Genomic DNA, 27,164 nt, shown 5'->3' with positions numbered 1-27,164 from the left:
TCTGGCCTGATGAGTGCATCCTCTTCCAAAGTGTTTCCTGAGAAGATTAGTCTTATTAGGAGTCAGAGTGCCCTCTGTGGGCACTAAATGAAAAACAAGGGAAGACAGGCACAAAATCTGCCTGCTGCCAAAATGTAAGATTTTTCATTTTTATGCCTTAGTTTTGCCCCTTATTTTAATTACAGTGGGTGTGACATGTTCAGCCAAATGAATGACCTATTAAATGAAAACAGCACAGTCACAGTGGTATCTGTACAAGGTTTAATGGCACACAAATGCCCATACAGTATATTATAATCATCTCAGATCAAATTTCACTTATACCTTGTCATGGGTAACATTTAAAGAATGTTTAATTTATTAAAAGGCATACCATATTGTTGAAATTTGTCACATTAATAAACAATGATACAACTGACTGGTGGGTTTCTATGAAGCATATAGTGTGTGGAGTAAGAAATATCATAACTTATTACAATATGGCCACTGTAGAAAGCTTTTAGCAGGATATTATAATGTTCAAGTTGTGGAGAGTCATTTTAAGAAATGAATGCTTGTTGACTTAAGTTATGATAATCAGGTAAAAATAGAGCTCTTAAGGAACTTTCTCATAAATTTAAAACATGCCACTGAAAAGTCAGATAATTCTAAAACAAGAAAAAAAAATATTCTCAAATGCTGTGCACTGTGAATTAAGTACATTGTTCAGTGGACAGCTGTTTGAATCGAGTGCTTCTTCTTGGTTTATCAGTGAGAAAGAATGTCAAGCGTAACCTTGGCTGCCAAAGACCGTCCTTCACCAAAATGGACACCTAAAGATAGAAAAATTAATTATTCACCAAAGTCATGCAAAGGCTTGATAACCTTCTCATTGTGCTACATCTATACCAGTGATGTAGTAATCCTTTAAAAATGTGGACAAACTACAGCATTATCTGCAACAACCACCATATAAACACCAACCAAATACACGTTCAAAAAAAGGCGATTTCACACATGTGACGTACAGTCGACTTAAGTCAGTGCAAAGAGTTTTTAGGTGGATTTCTGCTGCGCTACATCACTGGTCTAAATAGACGATGTCAAATGCAAACATCAGGTACAAACACCGAACAGCAATACTGACCATCCAATGTAGCACTGGCACAGGTTCTCATGTGATGTGGCTTGCTTGATGAGCAGCTCTACTTGTGTTGGCACATCCAGAGTCTCATCATGAGAGAAGTCTCGACCTGGAAGCAACAAACTCTCATCAAAACATGTGACCTTTGACGGGAAAATTTAATCTGGTAAGGCTTAACTTTCTTTTGATTTCAAGGACTTTAACCAGTGACCTTTTAGAATTGTTTAAGATCGACCTTTGCTCTACAGAAAATGTGGTGGGTTAGCATAACAGTATGATAATGTGGCTGAAGAAGCAAACATCTGACCACCTGACATTTTCTATACACTGAATTTTAACAATTCTAAGAAGATATCTGATTCCTGCATAAATAAAACAGTAAAACAAAAGCTATCCAAGTTTTGACCCTTTTTTTATATAAAGGTTGGTAGTGCAGAACTTACCTGTAAGCTTGTCTCGCACTCTGTTAATAATCTGAATAGCTTTCTTGTTGAGTGCCTCAGGCTGTACCAAGCCATCTCCAACTAAAAGAAACAAAAACAATCCCTGCATCAACAACTACTAACAACTTATGAAGACACAAATTCAAGTGCTCTCTCTGCACCAAACCTCTTTGCAGCTGAAGGAAATCAAAATGGACTAAAGTGCTGCCTTACAATAGCACAGCGGTTGCACCAATCATTTATGACAGCCAGAGAGCTTGGTATTGTTGTGGTAGAAGAAGCACAGAAAAACTAAAGGGCTGTACAACAACAACTAATCCATGAAATGACAGAGAGGACTGGCAACTCACTGAAAGAGTGAATGGATTCAGGCACTGTGGTCCCTGGTTTCTTGTGTGTGGTCTCTCCAAGGTCTATTCCCTCAAGAGCCTCTGCAGAGGAAAACACACAGTCACAGACTTGAGTACTTTGCTACATCATTAAATTGAAAATTGGAAGCATTTATAGCTGCAGTTTGTAGACTCACCCACTGACTGTCCAGCGGTGTACGAGTCAGTCCTGGTACGGGAACGCTTGTTGCCTTTGGTGTTTGCTGTAGGGGACAAAGGTAAGGTGTGTGAGAAGAGTTTTTCTTACTGACATCAACATTGCTACTGTTATTTTTTCAATAAAGTACTCTAAATTCTATTTTTGATACAACAGAGAGAGCTGCAGCATTATTCAACCTTTTAAATGCAGAAAATGAAGCTATTTTTTAACCATTACACATAGTTAAGGTTCTGCTTTCACTGATCCTCTCCCAGATTTTATGTCTCCATGCACCCAAAAGTTGTTTCCTGCTGCAAGAAGAAAATGTTCAACACATTGAACATTACATAAGGTCCTCCTGTGACATTGACAATCCAGAAAAAGGTTGCAGTGATGCAAAGTGAGGAAAAAATGTGGAGAAAATACCAATGAAAATCTAACTAAAGCACTCTGCAGACCCTGTAAGTAAATCAGAAATCATAATCAGAAATAATTTAATAACTTCCTGTTTGTGCTGCAAATTTTATTATTAAGATCCAATTTTCATGCAGATTCCTCTGTAATATTTTTTTAGTCAATGTTTTAAAAACATTTTAATAATCAATATAAACACCTACAAGTTCCTGAATTATTTTTACATTTTTAAAATAATGACTCTCATTTATAAAAGCAGTTTCTTCTACTGTCAGGGATTAAATGTGCTTGCTTACTGTCAATACTGAACCTTATTAGTTGAGAGAGTAGCAGAGAAATTCATTCACTTTGTTCACCTAAATTTAACCTTTATACAACCTTTAGATGTCTAAACCACTTATTTAACCATAAGGTCATTTCTCCCAAATAGATTTCCATTATACGTCTGGGACAACACTTTACTTTGTCAGCCTGATCTGATTAAATTTAATGCTTCACACTCTCAACCTCCTCAGAAAAGGAGTTTCTACTGTAAGTGGAGTAATCTGCGCTGACCTTCACAAAATGATTTCACTGGGCTGAACTTGTCCAGATCCAGTTCATTGTTACTGTCATTTAATGGTGTCATGGTTAATTATTGTGCTAAAATGTCCTGAATGTGAACAGCTGATGATCTCTTACTGTCCATGAGCCTCCAGTTGAGCAACGGGTCGTAGACGAAGGCCTCCAGCACAGCCATGACGCTGTCTCTGTGCTCCCTCAGCACCTCCATCACTGTGTGGCAGGTGATGCGGTAGTTTCCGTCCAAGCCCGTCACCTGGCAGACAATCAGACACAAACTTTACTGATGGAACCAAACCCTTTCCCAGCATCACAAGATAATGACTTGGTTGTAGTTTTTATCTTGTGTTTGTAAAAGAGTTCAATCAATTTGGTATTTAACAGCCGGTTCCAATCTGGTGTTTTGAAGTTTGGTAGTAGTACTCCTTGAATTATGCTTTTAAAAGCTTTTTTGAACAGATTTCTAACTTTAACAAACTTTTCCAGTAATTTAGGAGATGATACAACTTTACCTCTTCAAAATATCTAACTTTATTCTTAATGCTTTCATCTTTAATCCCTTTTCTTCTTTTCTCATTAAATAAATGTCACAGTGAGTCAGAACTTTGGATAAAACACTGCAGACTAGGAAAAGATTAATTATTTTTGACTAAAATAAAGACACAGGAGAAGCTGGTCAGAAAGGGTTTAGTTTAATGTCAGTAAAGGAGTACTTGTGGGGTTTAAGGTTGGGGACTAACTCTTGAAAAGTCAGAAGCTATTGAAAGGATTTTTCTCCAACAGAATTTCTGACTTTACCGACTAAACCAAACAGCCTTCTGGCTGCTTTGAGCTAACCAACACACACATGTCTTTATCACAGCATGAGGTACTGCAGAGTTACCTCCATGGCGTTGGTCAGCATCCTCGTCAGTCTGAACGGGATCTTTTCAGGGAACTTCTCTCTGGTCATGGCGACCTGTTGGAAGATTGTAATGAAGTTCAATCTCAGATAAATTAAGAGAATAATCTGTGGATGATATATTGACAGAATAACTCTCTCTCACCTCAAAACAGTCTCCAAAGTCAATGTGGAGGATCTTGCCGCTTAAACGGTCTAACATCAAGTTGGAAGGATGCCTGAAAAAAATGAATCATCTCCTCATTAATGTCTTACAATGTTGTCATTATTCTAAGAGTCTGTTTGAAATAATGCAAGACTTCAAGATTTTCAGCTGTCACCTGTCACCCAATCCGAGGATGTAGCCCACCATTGACATCACAGCCAGGGAGCGCGTGTAATTGGTCCTCCTGTCAAACCACACCTGGAGGAGAAATAACATCTGGATTATGAAAGCTCTACTGCTTCACTGAGTAAGTGTATAGAGCAGAAAATGGCACAGAAATCACTGGCTTGATACATCTTTGCAGAACATCATGTACACAAGGTACTAATGGTCCTAAAAATGGATTCAGTTTGAAGGTTTGTTTGTGAAGTCCTGCTAAGTCAGTGGTTTGAAAGTAGGACACACAACCCAGAAAACTGATTCTTCAGGGAAAACAACTCTTTTATTTCACTACTACTGTTTTTCTCTCAATTATTAGAAAAGTGAGAGACTGGATTGAGACGTTAGATACACTACAAACAGAAAGTTTCTCCCTCCCTACTGTGTTCCCTTTTTTCTTTCCAAAATAACCGCCAGTCTGTCAATGAAACACCAGCTTCTTGAAAAAAACAGAAAAATTCATCTGTATGTTATCTTTTCTGTAACGGCGTGCTCTTGACATTTTACCCCTGAACCATTAAAATGTGAGGACGGATGTTGAAAAGATCAAGTACACTCAAGCAGCGCTGTAGATTGTAAAGAAGCAGAGCATCTCACCTCAGAGCTGGGGCTCTTGAGCCACAAGAGCTTAGCCAGGTCGTCTCCGGCTGTGTTGTTGACAGCGTGCTCAAACACCTCCACCTTCTCCATCAGCGTCAGGTGGTCGTAGTCCGGGGCCATCTGAAATATACAAAGCCCATTACGTTACTAAATCACACTTTGATATGAATATAAATGCTATGTTGCACACCTAGGAAAAGTTAAATTCAAGGCTCGTTAAACATATTTAAAACCAGTTACAAAAGAATGAGATTGAATTTCAAACTATTACTACTTCATATTTAGACATTTATTTGTCAAGCAGCCTGAGAACTGAAAAACAGCAATATTTAAAGACCTAAAAGTGAATAGAAGAGCTGATGTAATGTATTTAAAAAGGATAATAATTCTAATTTTCAACACAGGCCTCAATTTCCTCGTCTCCACCGCCATGACAACTGATTGTGTGAAAATGTCATCACTTACTTCATTGCAGAGTTTGATGTTTCAAAGAATTTCAATTACCAGGAGTGCTGCTGTGCAATACACAGCTACAGGGCAAACACAATTTCCAAAAGGTTATTAAAATACTTTTTTAACGTCGTTGATACATGTCTGCCTTCATTCTGCTGGCTGCTGAGTTTCTGCTGCTTTTAGCCTCTAATTAACTACAGCAGCTACTGTATAATGTGCCATTTGGAGGTTAATGTTTTATTTAATGAATATTGGATTAATTATGTTGATGGACTTCCTTATAATTAATGTTTACTGTCTATTTTAGATTATATCTGTACAACCATCTACTGAAATCAAGTGAAATCAAGTTAATATGATTAATGTTATGTTGTTGTTTATGTAATTACAATTAGAAGGTTGTGTTGTGTTAATGCTGAAATATTAAACTGTTTTTAAGGTCATGGTAAATCAGAAACTGGGTGTAAGCAGGTCCCATTACAGTAGGGGGGTTAATTGATTTGAAAGAAAATGCTTTAATAGTTGTCGGTGTTCAATTATTAGAGACTATGTTTGCCCTACAGGTGTGTATTGGATAGCAGAGCTCCCTGCACACTGAAAATAACCAGAATGATGCTTTACCTTTAATTAACTGTGAAGGTCTGGCTTTAGAAAGAAACACCGTGACACACACTCCAAAATACTATAATCTATCATTTTGTCACCCTCTCATCTCCCTCATATTTTATCTAAAATTGATTAATGGCTTGACTGATTGACTGGTCAGCTTAATATGTTGCCATTTTGGAGGCTTAAACAGAATACGTCATTAGCAACTCAAACATCATTAGCAAATGTAAAACATCACAGAGTTTTATTCAAAGAATGTCAACAGAGGAAAATTTGTGCACAAGGTAATTTCCATCAAATGTTTAGTTGCTTCAGTTTATTCTCAAATCTGGATGAAATTAGACCCTGTATGTGTGAAGTGTGCTGGCTCTACAGTTCATGTTTTGTATCAGTTTTCACTGTTGCAGATTAAACTATTAATAAGGCTTCTTGAAAAAATGCCAATTCTTTATAACACAAACATGTTATTTTGTGATTAAAGGACAACTGGGAGGGAGAGACGAGAGACGTTTCCTGCTTGTCTACTCACAGTCTGATGAGGTCTGTTGTTTTTTTATACTGTTGCCCAGTGAATAAGATCATGGTTGGACATGATGTCCTCATCTTACCATGAACTAATGAAATTTGAACAGCCCTGCCCTTTTTCTATGGCCTTGATGTTCCTTTGCTTGGGTGTGATGTCTTTTCAGTGTACAGTTTTCAATCAAGTCACGTTCTTAAATACAACATGAAAGATACTGGATTCACTAGATTTTATTTGATTAAAGAACGGTGACAGACACTGAGCAAGACATTTTACAGTTGAAGAATAAGCTTGTCAGTTCTCTCTGGTGGACAAACCACGTCATGGTCACACTGTGTCTTAATTTCCTCAAAGCCAACATATACACAGATACAGGTGCATCTGTAATAAGCCGTTATATCAGTCGAGCCCGAGTCTTAACCTGCTCTGTGGTCTCTTCCCTCACATGTATATCATCTCAGTCTTTTTGTTTTTATCAGCAGCACTTTCACTTTCTGCAGTGACATTTTAGTGAGGAAGATTATGCATGTTTGTGTGTGTGTGTGTGTGTTCTCTTTTGCCTAATCTGAGGCAGGGATATTTAGTTAATTTGTGACAATTAAGGTCCTGTGAATGTGTTTCCATTAGAGAGTGATTGGTATTCATTGATATAATCACTGAAAACAGATGCTTCCTCAGCTTTTATGAATCTATTTAGTATTTAGTATGAATGTTTTTATATTAAAACTAAACATTTACAAACGGTTCATGAATGGGACCAACAGTTGTCACAGAACAGTGAATACCATGCAGGCACATATGCTCATTTACATATCATCTTGTATTTAATAAGATAGCAAGTGCATCATGGGAATGTGGTTGTAAGTTAACTGACTGAAACAGAGAAAACAGCACTCTAACAGTATCTAGGCAGGAAACATATGCTCATGTTGTTTTCAGTCAGACGCCTAATAATAATGACGTTAGTGGTTCCTCACCCTGAGCATGATGCGATGTTCAATGTTGAGTAAAATCTTTTTCTTCTCTCTGTAGTCTCTGATGAGGGCATGCAGGGTGTCACAGTGGGGCACCCAGCCAATCAGGCCTGAGTTGGTGGACAGCGGGATTACTGCATAGCGCTGGATGCTGATGAACACGCAGGGAGAAACACAAACATACGAACAACTCATTTTCAGGATTTCTATTTTTTTATGTCCATAGCTGTGAGACTTTGCAAATGTGTGTGCTCAAGCCATCTTTATGAACTGCACTGTACCAAAGACTGCTCTGTGTGTGTGTGTGTGTGTGAGTGTGTGTGTGTGTGTGTGTGTGTGTGTGTCTACCTGAGGTTCTTGCGCAAGGACGCGGGGTCATTGGCCAGCAGTGTGTTGACCAGACCAAACAGCTGCATGACTCTCTCATCCTGCCTCAGGTCCTCGTGGCCCTTCAACAGGAACATGAACTCATGGCCATTACTGCCTGCAGAGGGAGCCACAAAACACAACAGTGATGCACTGCTCAAAAGGAAACAAAAGTATTATGTAAGAATTATTACATGGTTTTTGGCAGTACTGGCTGTTTTCTCCAGCAGCTGCATTGCCATTACCTTCGCCTGAAGCAATGTCTAGTGATGGCAATAAATGATTTCATATGAACCACATCACTCATTCAGTGGGCTTTTTACTCAGTAACCCCTCGCTTTGAGGTCACCCTCAGTTTAGAGTGGCGCTCTAAAAAGATCGCAAGTATATGAGGGGTCGTGGTAAAATAACGCTGCTCTGGAAAGGAACTGCACTTGTGATTTGTAAAAACCATAAGAAGCTGACAGCAGAACTAACAGACCTTCACAATAAAATGCAAGTACCTTTCAAAGTTAATTTTAAAGGTGCAGTGTGTAGGACTTAGTGACATCTAGTGGTGAAGTTGCAGACTGCAACCAACTGAATACCTCCCCTCACCCTCCCCTTCCAAGCATGTAGGAGAACCTACGGTGGTCATGAACCTGGTGAAAAATGTGAAAGGTCCTCTCTAGAGCCAGTGTTTGGTTTTCTGTTCTGGACTACTGTAGAAACATGGTGGTGCAACATGGCGGGCTCTGTGGAAGAGGACTTACTCCCTATGTAGATATAAAGGACTCATTCTAAGGTAATGAAAACACAACAATTCTTATTTTCATGGGATTATACATCAATTAAAACATACTTATGAATATTATATTCCATTTCTGCCAAGTCCGCTCTGCTAGATGCCACTAAATTGCCACACTGTTCCTTTAAGTTTCTTGAAAGTGTCAGGCATGATTTTTCCCATCTCTTGTGGAAAAATGTACCTATGTACTGCTTGAACTGTGGCATCAACTCAATCCTCTCAAGGACAGTGAAGTCTGCAGCATGACAGATAGGAAAATGTAGTAGTAGTAGTTTTTAACTTAGGTGCAGATGTCAGTTATGTAACTGTTTCTTTTAGTGTCCACAGTATTCTCAACAGACCACATAACAATGACTTCACCAACACCGTAATTGTCCGACTACCTTTAATGGAGTTATCTGAGACTCCCAGTGAAATGAGTAAGACACTGGATCTATATAGTCCTTTGTCTACCCTGAGTTTACTCCTAATGACAATCCCAGTAAGCAATGTGTTGTCTGTCGCTAGGGGGACAGAGCACTGACAGTAGATCTATGTGACCTGTAGTAGGTGATAGGTCTTAAACTGAAGTCTTGCTCCAGAGGTCAGTTGATTTACTGGCTATCATCTTTTGCAGAGTATGATGTGTAACACTGATGGGATACATCAGAACAAGGTATCACATTGTCCAGTGGAAAGAGTGTTAAGTAAAGTGAACCATTTGTGATTGATAGTCTTAGGATTTGGCCTCAAGACAAGGTGACTTTATAGTGCTGTGCCATTTTAGAAGCATTTCAGTGTCGTTTTTCATATCACACAGCAGAGTAGGGGATGAGGTGTCAGTATTATTTATTTCTGTATTCAAATTAATGCCAATGAACAGTGTTAGGAGGATTCCTGACAAATTGATTTGTGCCTGCATGCACCATTTCTCCTAGAACAGAAAATGAAAATGGTGTTTAAGTTCATCAGTAGTTTGATCTTGTTTCTGTTTGTAAAGACAATTTTTACTCGGGTGTATTATCCACACACAGAACTTTGCCGTGACTTATGAATTCAAAATAAATTGTGGCCTTGCAGCTGTTTGTTGTTTGGGTAAAGATACAATTAATATTGAATTTTCACTAACGCGATGGCCCACACCTGCTGAAAGCATATGATGCCGACTAGAAATATTGCGTAATCTGTTTTCCTAATATAACGAGTTCAGAGGCACAAGGCCTGTGCAATTTTCGCCTTATCTTACCCATGATGGTGAGTTTGCGTGGGCGCTGCTTGGAGGTGATGACCTGCAGGGAGGGGGCGATGGACTGGATGCGGATGATAGCCTGGTTGGGGTCATAAGTGCCTGGTACAGCCAGCTCCAGGTCCCGGCACATCAGCAGCTTTGGAGACACATATTGCAGCTCCAAGGAGGTCAGCTGTGTGGAGAGTTGATGAGGAGCACAGGAAAAAACAATTAGTTTTTAGTCTGTTGTGTAAAAAAACTGCAGTGACAAAACAGCTCCTGCCAACAGTGCCTAAACTAACATGCACAGTTTTACAGACACTGGATCATATCCAAGTTAATGTCTTATCTGTAAAAGGTTGTTTATGCACCAGATGGTTGGTTACAGATTCATCTGAGAAGTCGTCCTTGGAAACTGTTTCGAAAAGGGCAGGCACTTTCAAAAAAATACCTGGCAGGTGATTGGATGAACCATCTGTCTATCACTGTCTTACCTTGCGAGGCATCTGGATTTGCAAGATCATGCGAGAATCCTCATAGGACGCTAATTGGTCCAAAACCACTGATGGTTCAGACACAAGCGCCTAACTTGAAGCCTGACAAGATGGGTTCTCATATGATCTCGTGATGTTGTGATCTTGCGAATCCAGCTGCCTCGCGAGGTAAGTTGTTTATACACATGCTATGAAATATTTCACTTTCTACGTGCCCATCAATAAATGTGTTCTTTACTTGTCTACATTCAACCATCAGTGGTTTAAATGGCATCACATCTCTGTGCAATGACTTTCGCAGCCTATTTAGAGGCTTTTACGGTACAATTTTGAATGCTGATGTAAGGTTATTTCATCACAGCCTCAAACTGCTTTGGCTCTGCTGTTCGGATGCACCCTGAAGTGGGGTTTATTTCTATGTTAATGCCCTGTGGGAGAATATTTGCAATGCTCTCCGCATGTTATTATGTTGCTGTGTATTTCATGCTGCTTACTGTAATGTTGCAGCAGGGAGCATCCCCAAGAGGGGGAGCATGCCACAATGTCAAATAGTATTGCTGTCTCCATTTGCAAAGTGGAGAGAGTGCTCCTGACAGAACTATATTTAATGTCATTCTTCAACAACATGATGATAGCCGCAAGAAATGACATCTATCAGTTCAACTTCATATTCACTCCAGGAGCGACAGGACCTGGTGTTAGTAAAGTTTAAGCCATCAAACCATGTCGCTGTAGAAAACTGAGTTTGGGTTAAGTTACCAAAGCAAATAGCAAACAGCCTGCATGTATCTGCATCACTTACTGTACCTTAAGACAGGTTCATCATAACCAAAATAGCTTATTGTGCTTGTGGGATGTAGTGTTTACATGTGCGAGCTCATAAACAGAATACTTGAGTATACAGAACATTATGGGAATATAAATGTGATCATATGCAGGATTTGGTACAGTCCCAGTCAAACGTTTGGACACACTGTCTCATTCAAGGGAATGGGAAGGTGTAAAAAAATAGAAGCATACGTAAAAAGATATAATTACTAACTGAGTATATTGTAATCATTGGTGAAGGAACAGGCAGTTCTGTTTTATTAAGAGAACAGCTGCCCTTTGTTTGGGCTGTTAAATTAGGTTCTAGGCGCTGTGGTCACAATGAATAAAAAAGGCTGAAGGATAATAGTACAACTTGTGAGGGCTAATAGCTGAGCCAGAAAATAAAGATAAGTAAAAATCATTACCGCAAACGCCCAGAGGAAAATTTGTAACAACTTGAACAATCAATGTCACAAAACATTTAACTTTGTATTATTTAATTTTCCCTTATAATTTACTGAATAAACTGGCTGCTGAGTGTTTATTAAAATACCTTCCCTGACCTCTATCAACCCTCAGTCTCATCATTTCCCGCCATATTTCAACATCTTTCAACACTGTTTTGGCATCTTATTCAGTGACTACACCTAGAAAAGGAAGAATGAAAGAAGTCCCTTGTGCCTCTTTCGTTATCTTCCTGCCAAAAACAAAGTTTCCATCTCTGTGGAATCTCTCTCCTTCTTGATACCACTTAACATGACAAAGATACAATATATTGAATTTATGTGCCATGAGATCAAAGAATTAGGAAGGAAAAATATATCTCATCATACCTGATGAGAGAGAGGAATGCAGAAGTGTTGGAATGTCAGCTCTAATTTTCCAGGGAGTCTTATAGTTGTTGTTTCACTTTTTGAAACCACATTTCTATGATTTACATGATTTTGTGTAGTTGGGTTCAGGTTGGAGCGTCTTTGTTCTTTGCTAATAAAGCATGCTTAGTTTTTCCTATTCTTACAAAAATGCTTATAAAAACTACATTTACATGTATGTACATATTGTCACCTGAGGCAGACTGCAGTAGTCATTAGAAGGTGTTTTATAAGGAACACTAGTACAGCAGAGTTAGTGCAGAGACTCCATAGTTTTACTCACCTGTGGTAACTGTTTGGAGATGCGTCTAAACACGTGGTAGTAGAGGTCCCAGGCCTGAGTCAAGTCTTTTACGTTTCCAGAGCGCATGTACTTCCTGCACCAGTCTTGAGCCTCCATCAAGTCCCTGCCATAAGCCTGTCAAATGAAATAAGACAGACATACTCAGTCCTTGTACGATGACTCATTCAGTTAAATGAACATGGATTACCAAAATGGGGACTATAAAACTCAAAGTTCCAACTTGGATAATCCAGGACTTTAACAAGTATGTTGTTTTTAATAGTGCACATCTGCAAAAACAGGCTGAATGGAACCATCTGATGATGCTTGTGCAGAGAGTCTGGGTCACTTGTATAACTTACGGCTATGTGGTAAATAACCTTGCATTTATTTTGTGGTGGTGAAATATATGTAGTCAATTTTACAATGTCTATGGACAAATATTCACCCCTCTCTTAAACTTTTTTATGTTGTATTGTTTTACAACTTTTAATTACAATGGATTAATGAAGCTTTTTTGACACGAATCAACATTAACAACTGACGTCAAAGTGAAAACAAATCCCTACAAACTGATCTGATTTAAATACAAATATAAAGCACATTATATATGTTTTGTCTTCGCCTCTCAAGAACTAAATTTAGAAACTAAACCATTAAATGTTCTGTATGTGCATTTGTATTTGAGTTTCCACTGACTGTCAACAACAACAACAGCTTCAATCTGAATTCAACCCCAATCTGAGACGACACACACCTGATTAAAAGAGGTCTCTTTGAGGGTCTGTGGTCCCCTTTCCATCATAGCATGTAGAGGCTCCAGCACAGCAAACATGCCCTTGACGTTGCGCTCACCAAAGTAAAGACGTGAAGCCTCTTCAAGGCCTTCGTGCCACATCTCATGCCACAAGATGGCTACTCGGATAAGCTCCTCGCTCACCTGAATGAAGGAAAATGAAGTTGAAAAGGTTGGACTTTTCTCTCACGTTACCTCTAAAAACTCAGAGGTATACAACATCAGATGTCTGGTCTTGTTTGATAATATTTACATTTTAGATTAGTTTCCTACAGCAGATGACAAAAAAGAAGTTTACAATTTTGCTACAATTTTCTTTAAAGGATGAAGATGATTTTTTTTTCACTAGCATTAAATTTCTGTACCATGATGGCCTGCTGAACCAGAGTGTTGCAGTGTTCACACATGTTCTTGAGGATTTTGTTAGCAGCATTGTGGCGGGCGGTGGTGGTGGACTTGGACGCCACAGTCAGTGGGTAGATCAAAGCCTGGAGGTGAACAAAGAACAGAGTTCAGCAATTAATTACTGGTCACTGATTACCATAGGAAATGTGTTCTTGGTTCTGTTTTAATTTGTGAAACAAATTCAGTCGTAGTGTTTGCAGACTTACTTGGGGATGATAGCGTCCAATGTCTGTTAGCAGCTGGTGGATGAGGCGACCCACCAGGGCTCGAGGGGTGTCGATTCGAGCTATGAGCTGAGGGATCACCTGCACAGGAAAATGGAAAAGGGAATAATAACTCAGTAAACAGGATTTAAATGCAAAACAAAAAATACAGCACAGACACAATGTGTGCTAAACTCAGCATGAACGGACAGTACAGAATTTTTAATATCTGTTTTATATGGATTAGGGTGCAATGCCTAATGGAACTTTCTTATAGACCAGCATAAAGCTTTTTCCCTGCCAAAACCTTCTCACATTCATGGCAATTTATTTATCACACTTCTTTATCTCGAGTCTACCTCCATTTCATATGTGTATTTGTGTAAGTATGCATACATTACCTGTAGCCAGGTGTCTATTTGAATGGTCTTGATGCCCTCCACCAGAGCTTCATTCACTTCAGGCCAGTGACCATAGTCAAACCACAGTGTCAGAACCCTGAAGAGTACAAACAATAAAAGAAAACATTGAAAACAGATTATTTTTTGCGTAATTATAAAGGATCATGATGACAGTGTGATTGCAACCAACCACTAGAGGTCGTCCTATCCCCACATTAACACGTCTGCTGGTTATCCCTGAATATGGGTGCTGTTTGTTTGCTTGGACCACTTGAGCAGCATGAGTTATAGTCATTTCACTCACCTGAGTGTGTCCTGCAGGTTATTGCCTCTGGACAGGGAAATGGAGCGGAAGAAACCTTGAACAGCAGGAACTGTGTACAGGAGCAACGTCTTCGAGAGGTCCTGTGAAGGGGGAACACACAACAGATGCTTTTTCATGCATGACAAGAAGAAACAAGCTACACTGAAGAACATGCTGTAGGTGCTGACTGGGGATGTCAAGCTCTGAAGAGTCACTATAATCTAAAGAAAATGTATTATTTTATCATTACTAGGGACAGCATTTATTAAAGTGAAATGAAAGTTTCAAAGCTCTTTCTACGAACAGTCACAAGAGAAGAGCATTACCGCAGTAATATCTTGTCAGGTAAAAATTAATTCTAAATTTGTCTGTTTTCAAGTTGTGTTGTTTTAAACTGTACAAGAAGCAGGGACTGTGTCATATCTCAAAAATGGTGTGACAGAAATGTGACCAGCTGAAAAACTGCATGGACGATTCAGACAGTGCAGTTATGAGTATCTTAACTAAAGATGTTTGCCTTGGTTTGACAGAAGAGGAGAGCACTGAGTGTCTGATGTGGACAAGTGTAAAAAAGGCTTACTGTAATTTTGGACATGTCTGTTTCTGTGACTCTCACCTCATTAACCTTTTTCTGGCCAGGTGAAGGCACAGGACTGTGGTCGGTGCTGTCAACCTCGCTGTCACTGTTGCTGGCTTCACTGTTAGCACTGGCACCACTGGCATGTCGCAGTTTCTTCTTCTCATCGCGTCCCTGGTTCTGGTGTTTGTAGTGCAGCACCGCCTCGAAATTCATCACGGCCCAGGCATGCCAGGCCTGTCCAAAGATGGTACAAACTGGATGAGACTGGGTTTCTAAGAGCTTATTACTGGAAATGACTTTCATGTTTGTTCATGGTGTAATTTTCCAGTTTATTGAGGACAGATATCTCCCAGGGGGCTTTATTTTTTGTGATCCAAACATATGTGTTTGATGGTTGCTGGGTTATGCAACCAGCTATTAAAAGGTTGAAAGCTGAAAGGAGTTGGTGAGGATGGATGGGGAGTTGGGTATGTGAGTACTGTATAGTGACATTTTTGTAGCCTGCAGCACATGCATGAACAAGAAAAAGCAGAGATGTTCTGAGCTCTTCCATCTCCTTAAATCTTTGATGCTTCAGAAGAGGCACGAATAAGCAGAACAAATGAGCTTTACACCGACAGAAAACCTAAACAAACAATGATGTTGTGACATTTTTGGCTAAAGGGTGATAAAATGGGGTCTAAGGTTTTCCTTGTGACACATCGGTGTCAAGGCAACCTCCTGCCAAGACAGCTGGGATTTTACTGTGGACAGAGAGAGGTCAAAAGTGAAAGGTTAGAGTTGAAAGGGAGGGACTGACCTTGTACCAGTTTCGGTCATGTTCCGTGGAATGGCTGTAATACTGCAGAACCTTGGGGATGGTGCTTTCGTTGATGCCCTGCAGACTGAGCTGCCACTCACCCAGCTTCAGGAAACATCTACATGGAGGAAAGAGAGAGACAAAAAGACAGAGGGGGATATTTCATCTAAGATTATTACTTAAAAAAAATACTTCTCTTTTCATCAAAACTTGTACATTCTACTTTATTTACAGAAACCCTAACCAACCTGGTGCAATTCTGTTGTGTCCATAAACATTAATACTACCCACTGATAATGAAGTGGTATCTGACCAATCAGGCTCTTATGAAAAGGCTTTGAATTTTATTCTGCAAATAATAAATTCACTAACTGATATTTTATACCATTCAGCAGATAAAAACATCATCTAAACTTTTTTGAGACCATAAAAGCCACTGATGTCAGAGGTCAATATTGTTATTGAAGCTCTACAGTGACAATTTAAATAATTCCATGACTACATTAGCAACAAGGAATTAAATCCACTTCTGGGACAAGTCACAAAGAAGTCTTTGAACATGCTTATGTTGTCATTGCTTATAAAGAGCTGGTAGTGACAGTCAATATACCCAAGAGCAGTTTATTATAAAATAGCTTGATAATGATATAAGACATTTAAAGTATCACTACTTAAGGCAGCAGTGCATTTATCTGCTGAAAGGTTCTGGGATCACATCTGGAGGTTTTTAATTATCCAAACCACTTTTCCTATAATGTAACCTGACAGTGAGCTCTGTGGTGTGCCTGACGGGGACTCAGCTTCATCCATCACCCTCAGAAGCACAGATGCTTACAGGCAAATAGTCGATCTAGTTTTGTTTGGCAGAGCCAAGACATATAATTCACATACAGAACAACTAAACTGAGCAACTGACAAGCACTGTATTGTTGACCCATCCATCAGCAGTCTGAAGACTACATGCAGAGCACCTCCCATAAATTGTCTTTGGGATTACGTAATTTCTTGTGAGTGCTTTTCCATGTGACTGTACAGTTTGGGTACAACGCGTGTTGAACAGTTTCCTTAAACTGCGGGGAACTGTTAACAGGTTGGACTTTTGGGAAAGAAGCAGGAGGAGGACGAGGTGTTTGGCAACGTTGGAACAACGTGTTTATTTAGACAGGAGACGCCAGAGTTACTGATCTTAAGTAAAACAGCAGTGACGTCCATGTGATTGTGTGCTCTGACTGAGCAGTCCAGGTGTGCTCCATACCACACAGCCGACCTGCATTCATGAAAGTGTGTCAGCACGTCTGGAGAAAACCCGTCCAGACTGACGCTATACAGGTGTTTTTCCCCCTAACATGCATTCCTCAGACAGCCAGAGTCACTGTCTGGAAGATGCAAAAATGAAAAAAGCCCCTTTTGCCTGTTGTCACGCTTCTGTGTTGTCATGTATGATTTATGAGATGGGAAGGGACATATGACTGTTGTGTGTTTGTGCACGAGGCCAGATGAGACTACTGTATGATTTACTGTATGTAGGATTATACCTGTCTACTCTCAGGTTGCACCTCTTGCTTGTTTTGAGTTGTTTGACCAACCAGACACACAATGCAGTGCGGTCAAATTCCCGTAATGAGAGAGTTTTAGATATAATTCAAAAATATTTTGATGAGCCTGCAGAGAATACAAACAACTTCTTTAAGGCTTTGAAGTCATTCCCAACAATTATTGGATATGCAAAACTTTCCATTTTATAATCTCCAAAATCAGTGTCTGAGAACATATGATAGTTATTTGAATGTCAGGTTTTCAAATATCTGGTGTTGTGTTGACAGCTGTTTGAAACCGACTCCTTACTGCTTCTCTTCCCACAGTGAGGTGAGGTGATGACAGTGGAAAGGTGCTAAGGCTGTGCCAGAATAATCAGATGAGGAACCCAGCAACCAATAGGAAAAGCTTGGAGGAGACACACCTGGTCTGTGATACAGTATCTATCAGCATGGTGCCATGTTTGGTTTGTGATAAGTAGCTGTCTGGGACAAACTGCCGAAGGGGATAACTTTATTTAGAAGTTTGAGGTGAAACATTCACTGAATCTGGCCAGTCTTGAAAAGGACCACAGGATGCCAATGGACTTGTAAAAGGTGCCATGCCAGATTGGGTTATGCACATGGAAAAGAGGCAGAACAAACTGTACATGACCCTTTGTGTTTACAACGTTAGGGCAGAAAATACATGAGGCTACTTTTTCCTTGCTTTGTGCTTTCTCCATTGTGGGTGTACGGAGGCTGGCACGACGTTTAAAAATACTGAATCACATCTAAATGATAATGACACATTGGCATTAATTCTGGTGATTTTGACTAACTGAGAATTACTTTAACTTTCCCACAGGAGTTTCAGCTTGTGATATGTGCCAAAAAACCAAAGTCATTTAGTCAAGCTTATCTGTGCTTCTATCTGAAGGAATAAAATAGGAGTTTTCTTCAAAGCACTAAGATATGTGACAAACTCAGGTACCCGAGTGCACCTATGCTATCTTGGCATAGGCTCATCAATGAAATTATGAGCTTGATTAATAGTTACATGCGATGTGGAACCAAATATTTACATGTAAATCTACTGTACATCACTTGAGTTTCAGCACTTCATTTTTTATGTTGAAAAATAAACTGCACTTAATGGCAATTATAAACTTAGTTCCACACTCAAATTATTGTAATTTGCTGGAACTGTATAGTGATGTAACTATTAAAACCTTCCTTTCACTGGTGAAATTTCTATGTGATATTAACAATTGGAAACGGCAGGTGCTGAACACTGTTCACAATCTCATAAAGTACTACAACTCTCAAGAGGATCATGTTGTTTCTCTATTATTTGTCTACATTCACTTACTCCCTTTATACACGCTGCTTCTGAACTAAGCAAGTCCAATAATTTTACTTTATAGCAACATCATTTAGAAATTTCACTGTGCCTGTGAGTATTTGAGCACAAGGATGTGCAGATTGTTCTGATCAGTGTCTGGCTTGCCTGGATAAAGATGTGCAATCGTTAAAATAACTCAGAAATTGTTATGTCAAAACTAAGGTACTTGCTCTTACTTTGCTGCTTATTTTAATGAAATGATTGTGAGCATTTTCTGGATTAATGTCTGAATTTCAGACCCTCCAGCAATAACACCGAAAAGGTCTGGAAGGGTGCTGTATGTATGCACTTAATATCCAGTATTAGGTGGCTGCTGCACCACAATATAGCAACAGACCTGGCCATCAGTTTGTGGAGCTCCTGCTTGTGCTGTTGGTCCTCGGCAGCGATGGCGTGCTGGGCTTGCTGTTGCATTCCTTGCACAAAATGCTGCATATGCTGGAAGGCATCGATCTGGAGAGACAGAAAACAAATACACACGTTTAGTTTAAGACTGCGTGAGAGAAATGTGTTTGTTTGGGGGCTTTAGACCTTTCTGACATCATTCTAAATTACTGTATACATAAACATGTGATTTGTGATAAACAGAGAACAGACGGTGCTAAATTAACAACTGTGTTCACAATTTTATTTATTTATTTATCACTTTTTACATATTTGGCATGCTACCTGTTGTCATCATCTCACTGCATCTACAGAGCCAAGTGACCAGTCATTTGCAGGACTGTCAAAAACATTCTTTTCTATTCATATCAGTGTTGCTGGACTTCTCATCGTCCCATTGGGACAATCCTGCTACTCCATCTGTAAAGGCCACATCTGCTGTCATGGATACACTGTTTTTGTTACATGAACTTAAATTTTAGTTCAGACCCCGGTGACATAGCGTGGCAGCCTCGTACTACACACCCTGCAGCTTCCACCGTGAGATGAGATGTTGACCACACTGCAGAAAATGGGGGACAGATATACTGAAATCCAGACTGCCATATTTACTATGGCCTGGTTTTGTATCTTTTACATGGGAACTTCTAGAAAAGTTCACATGAACTTTAAAATCATTTATGTCGAAATGACTTCCAAAAAAATGACAGAAGAATTTGACTGAATCAGACCCTGTTCATTAAAGTTAAGGCTCCACATGTGATTTGCATTTACTACTGAGCGGCTATCCCTGGTAGATGACCCTCTCTTACGTGGTTTCTACTCAGTAACACCCAAGTCGTGACAAGTCTGATGAGTGACAGTCTGAGCTGATGTTCCCTACTGTTACAAAACATTGAAGACAGGGAATAGATCCTTTCCAGCTGTGTGTGTGTGTGTGTGTATTTTTATATTGTGAGATGTCTGGTTAGCAGTGCAGCTGGCCCTGGCAACAGCAATGCTTACGCTCACACTTACCTAAGCCCTCTAATGAGACCTGCACTCTGTAACCTCAAACACTATTCAACACCTGGCAATAAATGTGGGTGTGTTTATGTGTGCTTGGGGGTACATATACAATATGTGAATGCATGTATGTGTGTGTGCAGTAGACAAATGACAAAGGATAGAGCAGTGCAGTCCCATGCTGATGGTGATGATGACATGTAGTATGAAATGTACGGTATTGTATAATGTTTAGTCACTACTGCTGATAGTTGGGAGGTCTGGTGGGTTTTCCTGTGCTGGATGTTCAGCCTCAAAGTATACATCTTTCTGAACAAATTCTGACATTTGATGGTTATCTACAAAGTGGGGCTTACTTCATTCACCGTTGCCATGGATATAATGGACTAATGACATCAGTGGCAGTGGCAGTCAGTTTTACTGATCTACTCAGATGTTTATAAGTGAAGAAACTGACCTATTAAGTCATCCTATCAAGCAGGTTATGACTTCAATTTCCTTCTTGGAGATGTAGTTTGTTGATAAAGTGTTTCTTAGGCTGCCTATCTGGCCTTTTTGAAACAGATTGTTGCCTGGTGTTGCTTTAAAAGCTTGCATATGAAGATCGTAACCAGGTCGAAATGTTTCCCTTTTCCATTTGGCCTAAAAGAAGTATGATGTCTGATAGGAAGCAAACATTTACAAACTGCAATTTGCAAACCATCACCTTAACACAACAAAGTTGTTTGCGCTTACCTTGCGGGCACTCTTCCACATGTACTTCATATAAGCATAGGTGACGTGTGGGTGGGCTGTGGGCAGTGGGTGATCGAGTTGCTTGGAGGGGTCAACACCCAGAAGCAGCACCAGAGTCTTATGGGCCAATGCCTGGAGGGATGAAGAGGGCAACAGAGGAAAAAGGAAAAAACAAACAAACTGGTCTGAGCACAAGTAAGTAATTAAGATTATATAAATAAAGACATATTTAAAAGACGAAGAGAGACACAAAGAGAGGTGCAACAAACTTAAACCACACCACTCCATGAGGTAAAAGTCTTAGAGGGGTCATTTTTTCCAACACTTCATAATCACATTCCCTGTCATGTTTGCCATTAGCCAATCACATCTCTTTTTTTTCGATAACATCATAGTTGAAGTTTCTGGCGTTGTGTGTGTACGTGGGCGCTTGAATAGTGTGTGTAGACAGAAAAATTGGCCCATTGTCTGCCACCCCTTGCAATCAATTAGAATAACAGTGAGGTAAAGGATGGAAAATTGCAGCACTTTAATTGAGCAGATATGTGGTTTCAGGTTTCTAAACAGTGTGATTGAGAGTTCTTTGCAACTTTCATCAGCGCCAACTTAAAACAGGTTGAAATGCAGTTTAATTTCATGGCTGGGGTTCATGGTTGCACTTAACTCTGTCGAAGCCTGACTTCCCTTTTCCGTTTGACAAGACTGATTAAATCAATTCTGATTTATTCCTCCTGAATGTTATAGGACTATAATTAATTATGCATGATCCGGGGTCAGAGAATACTGAGAGAGCTTTGTAGAAATTTCCACAGTATCTTCTTTTATACTACCACCAACGGGAGTCGGCGAAGTCAGAAATTTCCAAATCGAACACATAGGGCCTTTAAATTAGTGGCCAAATCATTGTGTAAATTCTGACATTTCAACTATGTATGCACTTGGGGAGGGGTAGAGTATCTACAGTACAAGGCTTACATCTGCATAACAGATCTAGATTTGTCAAAGTAGGTTTTCCAATCTTTAAGTCAAAAAATGTGCATGAATTCATCTCATTTCTTATTGGTTAACTCAATATCACAATTTATTCATTTATACACACAATCTGGATCCTTTCGTTTTATACATAATGAATTAAACACCCAATTTGATGAACCAATGATGTCCATGATATGTGGATTATTTATTAATTAAAAGGGCTGCTTTCATTGAATGTACTGACCAGGCGTCCACTCTTGCCACAGAGACTGGCGTACTTCAACCAAGTCCTCATGTCCTCGTGTGGGCTGATCACCAGGGATCTGACCATCAGGATCCTTTGCCAGTCTTCTACGATACGCTGACAACCCTGGAGGGAAAAACGCAAAAATAACAAGGGACAGACGTATTACCATTCAGTTGCTCCTTTCAAAGAGAGGCACCTACTCGTTACAATCAAGAGAATGAACACATGTGAGAGGGGGGGTACGTTTAAAACCCCTGGGGGCCACTATTACTACCAGTGGTCCCTGTCTTCAACACCCCCACACGTGCAGGTTCACGTGCCAGGAGAAAACACACACATCTACATGAGCTAGACAAAATAATATAATCATTTCATGAAAAAGGAATGTGATATGTAATTACAAACATTGCTACAAGAAGGGGTCCTATTTGACTGCATGGCAGCAACAAATGAAGCAACATAACAAGTTTCAAAGATAATACAATCCTTCTTTATGTCTAAAACAGTTATTTAGTTCCTTAATAGTCAAAGTCCTTTTCAATGAATAGTTGACCTTTTCTCATCCAACCCATTTTTTACTGTATTCCTTAGATGGCAAGAGCAGGTCTGTACAAGGCTTTTAGTAAGCTGTTGAACGATAAGGCTAGAATTAAATACTACACCTACGTTTCTGAAGCAGGCTTAACATGATGGGATGAGGGGCCGAGTGCAGGTTGAATGGAAGCAGCTATGCTCAGTGATTACAGTGACTACTACAGTTTAGTCTGGATTTAACAGCAAAAAATTACTGAAATCATTAGGAAGGCTCAATTTACTCAATTTATTCAACTGGACTGAAAAAAAACAAATGAACAACTGTAAGCAACTGAGTGCATTAGTTATGGTTCTGTTTACTCCTGAATTACTGCGCTGGGGCCTCACTGTAAACTTGTGTGCGTCACATTGGAAGTGAAAAGAAATTTTGGCACGCCCGGTAGCCTACTGGTTAAGACCAATGCCACATAACAGCAGTGTTAGTGGTTTGATTCCAATAGCGGACCTTGTTGCATGTTCTTCCTCACCTCTCACCCCGGTGAGGGAAACCACAAATACACCAAACCCACTGCCTTCGTCTACAAGTAACAGTTGTGTGATGTTTGAAAATGCATATTACCAGTAAGTGGTTTGCAATCCAACTAATGGTGTTTGGCCACTGATGAAGGCATAAGTCAGGCTTTGATTCAGCATAATGCGGTGTGAATTAGGAGAAGTCTATGAAACGAGGAAGTCGATGTGGGTTCTCTCTTTAACATTTAAATAAGTTTCCGCCGTTTTTTCATTGATTTTTGAGCGTGAATACCATTTTCTTTTCCCCCCTTTTTAGAGGATGATGAACAGCTAGCTGTCTATAATTTAAAGCACAACTAAACAACAAAAAGCTTGGACCCATAAAGCTTGGACCCATAAAGTGTAAATTAGCCAAAATGAATTTGACTGTTATATTGTCAAAAGGGAATGGTTAATATATGGCTTAGGCATATGGTGAAATATTTTAAAATGAGACCATGTGTGTAGAGGAGAGCAGAAAACATTAGTGAGAGAAAAATAGAAGGAGATATTCTCAACTATTTCTGAGAGGAAAGTGAAAAAAATGTCACATGATCTTCATTAGTGATGCTGAGACAGCAGAAAGAGCTGGGATCAAAAGAAGATCAATACTTTCCAACTGCAATCTAGGGCAAAGAGTTCAATATTCAGACTGGTTCTCACAAGGACAGAAGTGCAAGAACTCACTGATACATTTACACATAACCGGTGAGCAGTGTTTTCATACAACCTCAGCTGTATCTCTAATCCTTTGATGAGGGAGAGACTGATAGAGGAAAAAAGAAAGTGTAAAGGCGTGGGACAGTGACTCCTTGACAGATGTGGGAGGTCAGCCTCAAATAAATCACTATTGAGAGAAGAAACCTGTCAGGCATCGCAGCCCCAGGTCTGGCGCTGGCATTATGGACCTTGTCTGTTTGCTCAACAGAAGACCCCTCCTGAACCCAAATACCACCTCCAAGCAGCCTTCATCTTTTATGAATGGAAAAAGTCAAGATGATCAAGAGTATCTTCATTTTACTACACAAGGGTTTGAGTGTGTAACTGTTTCCATTCAACTGTCAAGCTAATTTTATAGAAACCTTTGAAAAGTCACAAGGAAATTAGTTAGGTGCAATTCTAAGAGATAAGTAATACATTTTTTTTGTTTGGACGGAAACAAAGAGTATTTTTTGTCTTTGACATGTTCTTGGTGCCTTTATCTAAAGCTAAACACAAAAATATACATTGTAAGACTATAATGCTAATGGTTAAACTTTCACAAAATTTTTGCAAAGTCTCTTTCACTGCCGCCCAATTATTTTGTGACTGATGTCTTTTCAATGTAATTAACTGCTTGCTGCACATGATGGACAGTCACCAATTTCTCACGATCATCACATTGGCTGACATAAATTCACATCCACATTCATACTCATCGCCTCTTCTAGAAAACTGTAATTTCTCCATTTGACTTCCTTGTTTGGCTTTAGGAACAAACGTACCATCTCATTACCTGTTTTTCTGAGGCTGTACAATTGAGCGAGGGCCAGTTCTAAATAATGGCCCTGTATTATTAAATGAAATGTTTGTGCAGTCAAAATGCATGTTGTGTTTGTTTTGGATTATTTCCAGCAAAAACTCCTTCACAGTGACCTTTGGCTGTGGAAGAACAGACTTCTGGACGCAATAAGTCCCCGCACGCAGCGACGTTATTGACAGCATTTTAGAATACGTCAAATCTGGTTTTGAAAAAAGTACACCAGAGCCCTCTGGGCAGGCACATGCAGCCTTCAGACAAATACAATCTTGCTGGGCTGCAGTCAGGGTACAGGATGAAGGGGGTTTTTGTTTCTTTGGTGAAGAGGATTTTCCAAAATGTCAGTAACACTTGAGCAGGAGAAGAGTGACAGGTATGCCAACAGGGACTGAGAGTAAGCAGTATTATACATGCCGCATTAAACTGAGCAGCTTGGATGCAATGGTATCAAGGGTCAGGAATGGTACATCACACAACGGCTTATCAGTTTGGCTGCCTGACTGACTTCTCTCGACATGCACATACAAGGCAGAAGCCTCTCAAATAAGTTCATTTGATTCAGCTGTAAAAAGGCAGACATGGAAAAGATGAACTTGAATAGTATCGTCTTACATCGGATGGCATTTGTCTCAAATTCCAAAGAACTGGCAGGTGGCTGAATTTTTCCAAACCACTTGTGGATTTGTGGTTCTTCCACACGTCTTCCTGTCTCATTTAACAGCATGTACAACTCTGTAACTCATGATTAGTAATGATAATAATAGTAATAATAATCAGTTTCAGGAAGGAGGAAGAGTTTGGATCAGTTACAGTGTGAGTTACGCGAAACGAGCTGCTCTTTTTTTTCTGAATATTCCCAGTTGTCATCAACAACAAGGGTCATCGCATGCTGGGAATGGCAAGCAAGGGCACCAATTATCTTATTTTCTTTTTAAATGTATAAATGTGTGTTTGTAAGGATCAAACTATTAACCAAAGTGGCAACAAACTTAAGCTCATGGTTTCCAAATCAATATACTTTATGTTCGCTCACCTATAATCAAGACCAAAGGTGAAAGGCTAGCTTACTTGGTACTGCTTATGGCATTCAGTGAGCAACATGAAAAAACCACCTCCAGTATTATTTCATACACCCTTTGAAATAACAATACCAAAGAGAAGTACGATAGTAAAGCTGCACTGAGTTGACAGTAAGCAAAAAACATCAGATTTATAAGAGAAACTAGATTTTCCTGCTTTCAGACTGTGATGGATTAATTTTTTTGTTGATGCAGTTCTATGGTTGTGACTGAATTTCTGTAGACCAATGGACTAGTCCAGATAAATTATTATTATTTTACTGACCATCATCTGAAGTTGGTTGCAAAGAACATAAGTTTTACTTACGAGAGCACAAAATGATTCTACTTTTTTGAAAAACATATCTACAAAATAGTCTTAGTCACTGAGGTATTAGTGTGGGTCTTTGTTTGCACGTTTGGTGTCTGGCTGGTAATGTTTCCCATTAGTAACAGTAGCCTTTCAAACATCTGCTTTATCTTGCATTTTTAGTTGCACACGTGAGTGTGTGTGTGTTTCCATATATCATGTGCTGTAGTCACCTGAAGCCTCTCCCACCATGTTTCCCTGATGATGTCCCTCCTCTCTGGCACCAGCTTGTACTGGATCACCTCCTCCAACTCTGACAGCATCTGGCAAGAGACCATGGCCTGGGAAACAAACAAGCACATACGCACATTCATTCTTATCCACACACTCAGCATTATAGTTGCAAATGTATATTGCACAGATAGGGAAAAAGCTCCTCCTGTGTGAACCTTCTTGTGTGGCATCTGTCAGAAAAGATTTGTTTACATCTGCCGTTTGCAACAACATCCAGAACTGATATGCCTGCTTTTTGTCTGCTGTCAGTCTTCATAGAGAACAGCTACAGTACGCACATCTAAATCAACTAGGATCAAATGGCTTTCATGATAATGTTACCTGACAACATCGGTATGAGAGAAACACGGCTGTTTTCAGGTTGCAACAACAGATTTGAAATGTTGACCAGATAATTCCACTTATATAGACAGTAAAATAACAGCAGTTCCTCCAGCTGCGGAGAAACAGTAAACATGAATCATTTGACTTCTAAAGAACGTAGATCAGAGACTTACACTTTACAAATCATTGCTTCAATAAAATTTTGTTGCAGTGGCATTATCCTTCTGCACATGAATGCTATGAAAAATGAGATGGTCGACCGAGGCCAGGCGCTGAATATTTTGGCTGTCTCAGAGGAACACTTACCCCGTAGGCTCGACTGTAGCTCTCTCCAGCCATGGCTGTCAGCTCAGCATCCAGGAGGTCTCTTGCTTTGTCAATACACTACATAAAAAAACATTTACAGTGAGATCTGACATTTTAACTGTAGATGCATTATTATACATAAAGATTACGATGACAATCATTCTCTCACTCACCAACATACATTTGCCCCTTTTGTTCCTTA

General features: G+C 39.6%; 1 protein-coding gene across 4 annotated transcripts in view; it reads right to left on the bottom strand.

Annotated features, from left to right (window-relative positions):
* Positions 1-247: 247 nt before the first annotated feature.
* mtor (mechanistic target of rapamycin kinase) overlaps positions 248-27,164 on the bottom strand; it is an 89,595-nt gene continuing 62,678 nt past the window's right edge. For all 4 annotated transcript variants that reach the window (XM_042408413.1, XM_042408415.1, XM_042408416.1 and 1 more), the window contains 26 exons: positions 26,963-27,040; positions 26,272-26,379; positions 22,063-22,188; positions 20,844-20,975; positions 19,057-19,172; positions 15,801-15,918; positions 15,038-15,235; positions 14,422-14,522; positions 14,118-14,214; positions 13,720-13,818; positions 13,474-13,596; positions 13,070-13,252; positions 12,313-12,447; positions 9,872-10,046; positions 7,842-7,977; positions 7,497-7,644; positions 4,932-5,054; positions 4,291-4,373; positions 4,116-4,188; positions 3,953-4,027; positions 3,190-3,325; positions 2,093-2,158; positions 1,917-1,997; positions 1,567-1,647; positions 1,127-1,232; positions 248-812 (listed from right to left, as the gene is read on the bottom strand). In XM_042408413.1, the coding sequence (XP_042264347.1) occupies positions 797-812; positions 1,127-1,232; positions 1,567-1,647; positions 1,917-1,997; positions 2,093-2,158; positions 3,190-3,325; positions 3,953-4,027; positions 4,116-4,188; positions 4,291-4,373; positions 4,932-5,054; positions 7,497-7,644; positions 7,842-7,977; positions 9,872-10,046; positions 12,313-12,447; positions 13,070-13,252; positions 13,474-13,596; positions 13,720-13,818; positions 14,118-14,214; positions 14,422-14,522; positions 15,038-15,235; positions 15,801-15,918; positions 19,057-19,172; positions 20,844-20,975; positions 22,063-22,188; positions 26,272-26,379; positions 26,963-27,040 (2,913 nt within the window). In that variant the 3' untranslated portion in view covers positions 248-796. The remainder of the gene's footprint in view (positions 813-1,126; positions 1,233-1,566; positions 1,648-1,916; positions 1,998-2,092; positions 2,159-3,189; positions 3,326-3,952; positions 4,028-4,115; positions 4,189-4,290; positions 4,374-4,931; positions 5,055-7,496; positions 7,645-7,841; positions 7,978-9,871; positions 10,047-12,312; positions 12,448-13,069; positions 13,253-13,473; positions 13,597-13,719; positions 13,819-14,117; positions 14,215-14,421; positions 14,523-15,037; positions 15,236-15,800; positions 15,919-19,056; positions 19,173-20,843; positions 20,976-22,062; positions 22,189-26,271; positions 26,380-26,962; positions 27,041-27,164) is intronic.

This window comes from Thunnus maccoyii, chromosome 4 (genome assembly GCF_910596095.1).
Source record: "Thunnus maccoyii chromosome 4, fThuMac1.1, whole genome shotgun sequence".
Taxonomy (NCBI): Eukaryota; Metazoa; Chordata; class Actinopteri; order Scombriformes; family Scombridae; genus Thunnus; species Thunnus maccoyii.
This window is presented reverse-complemented; position numbering and strand designations above follow the sequence as displayed.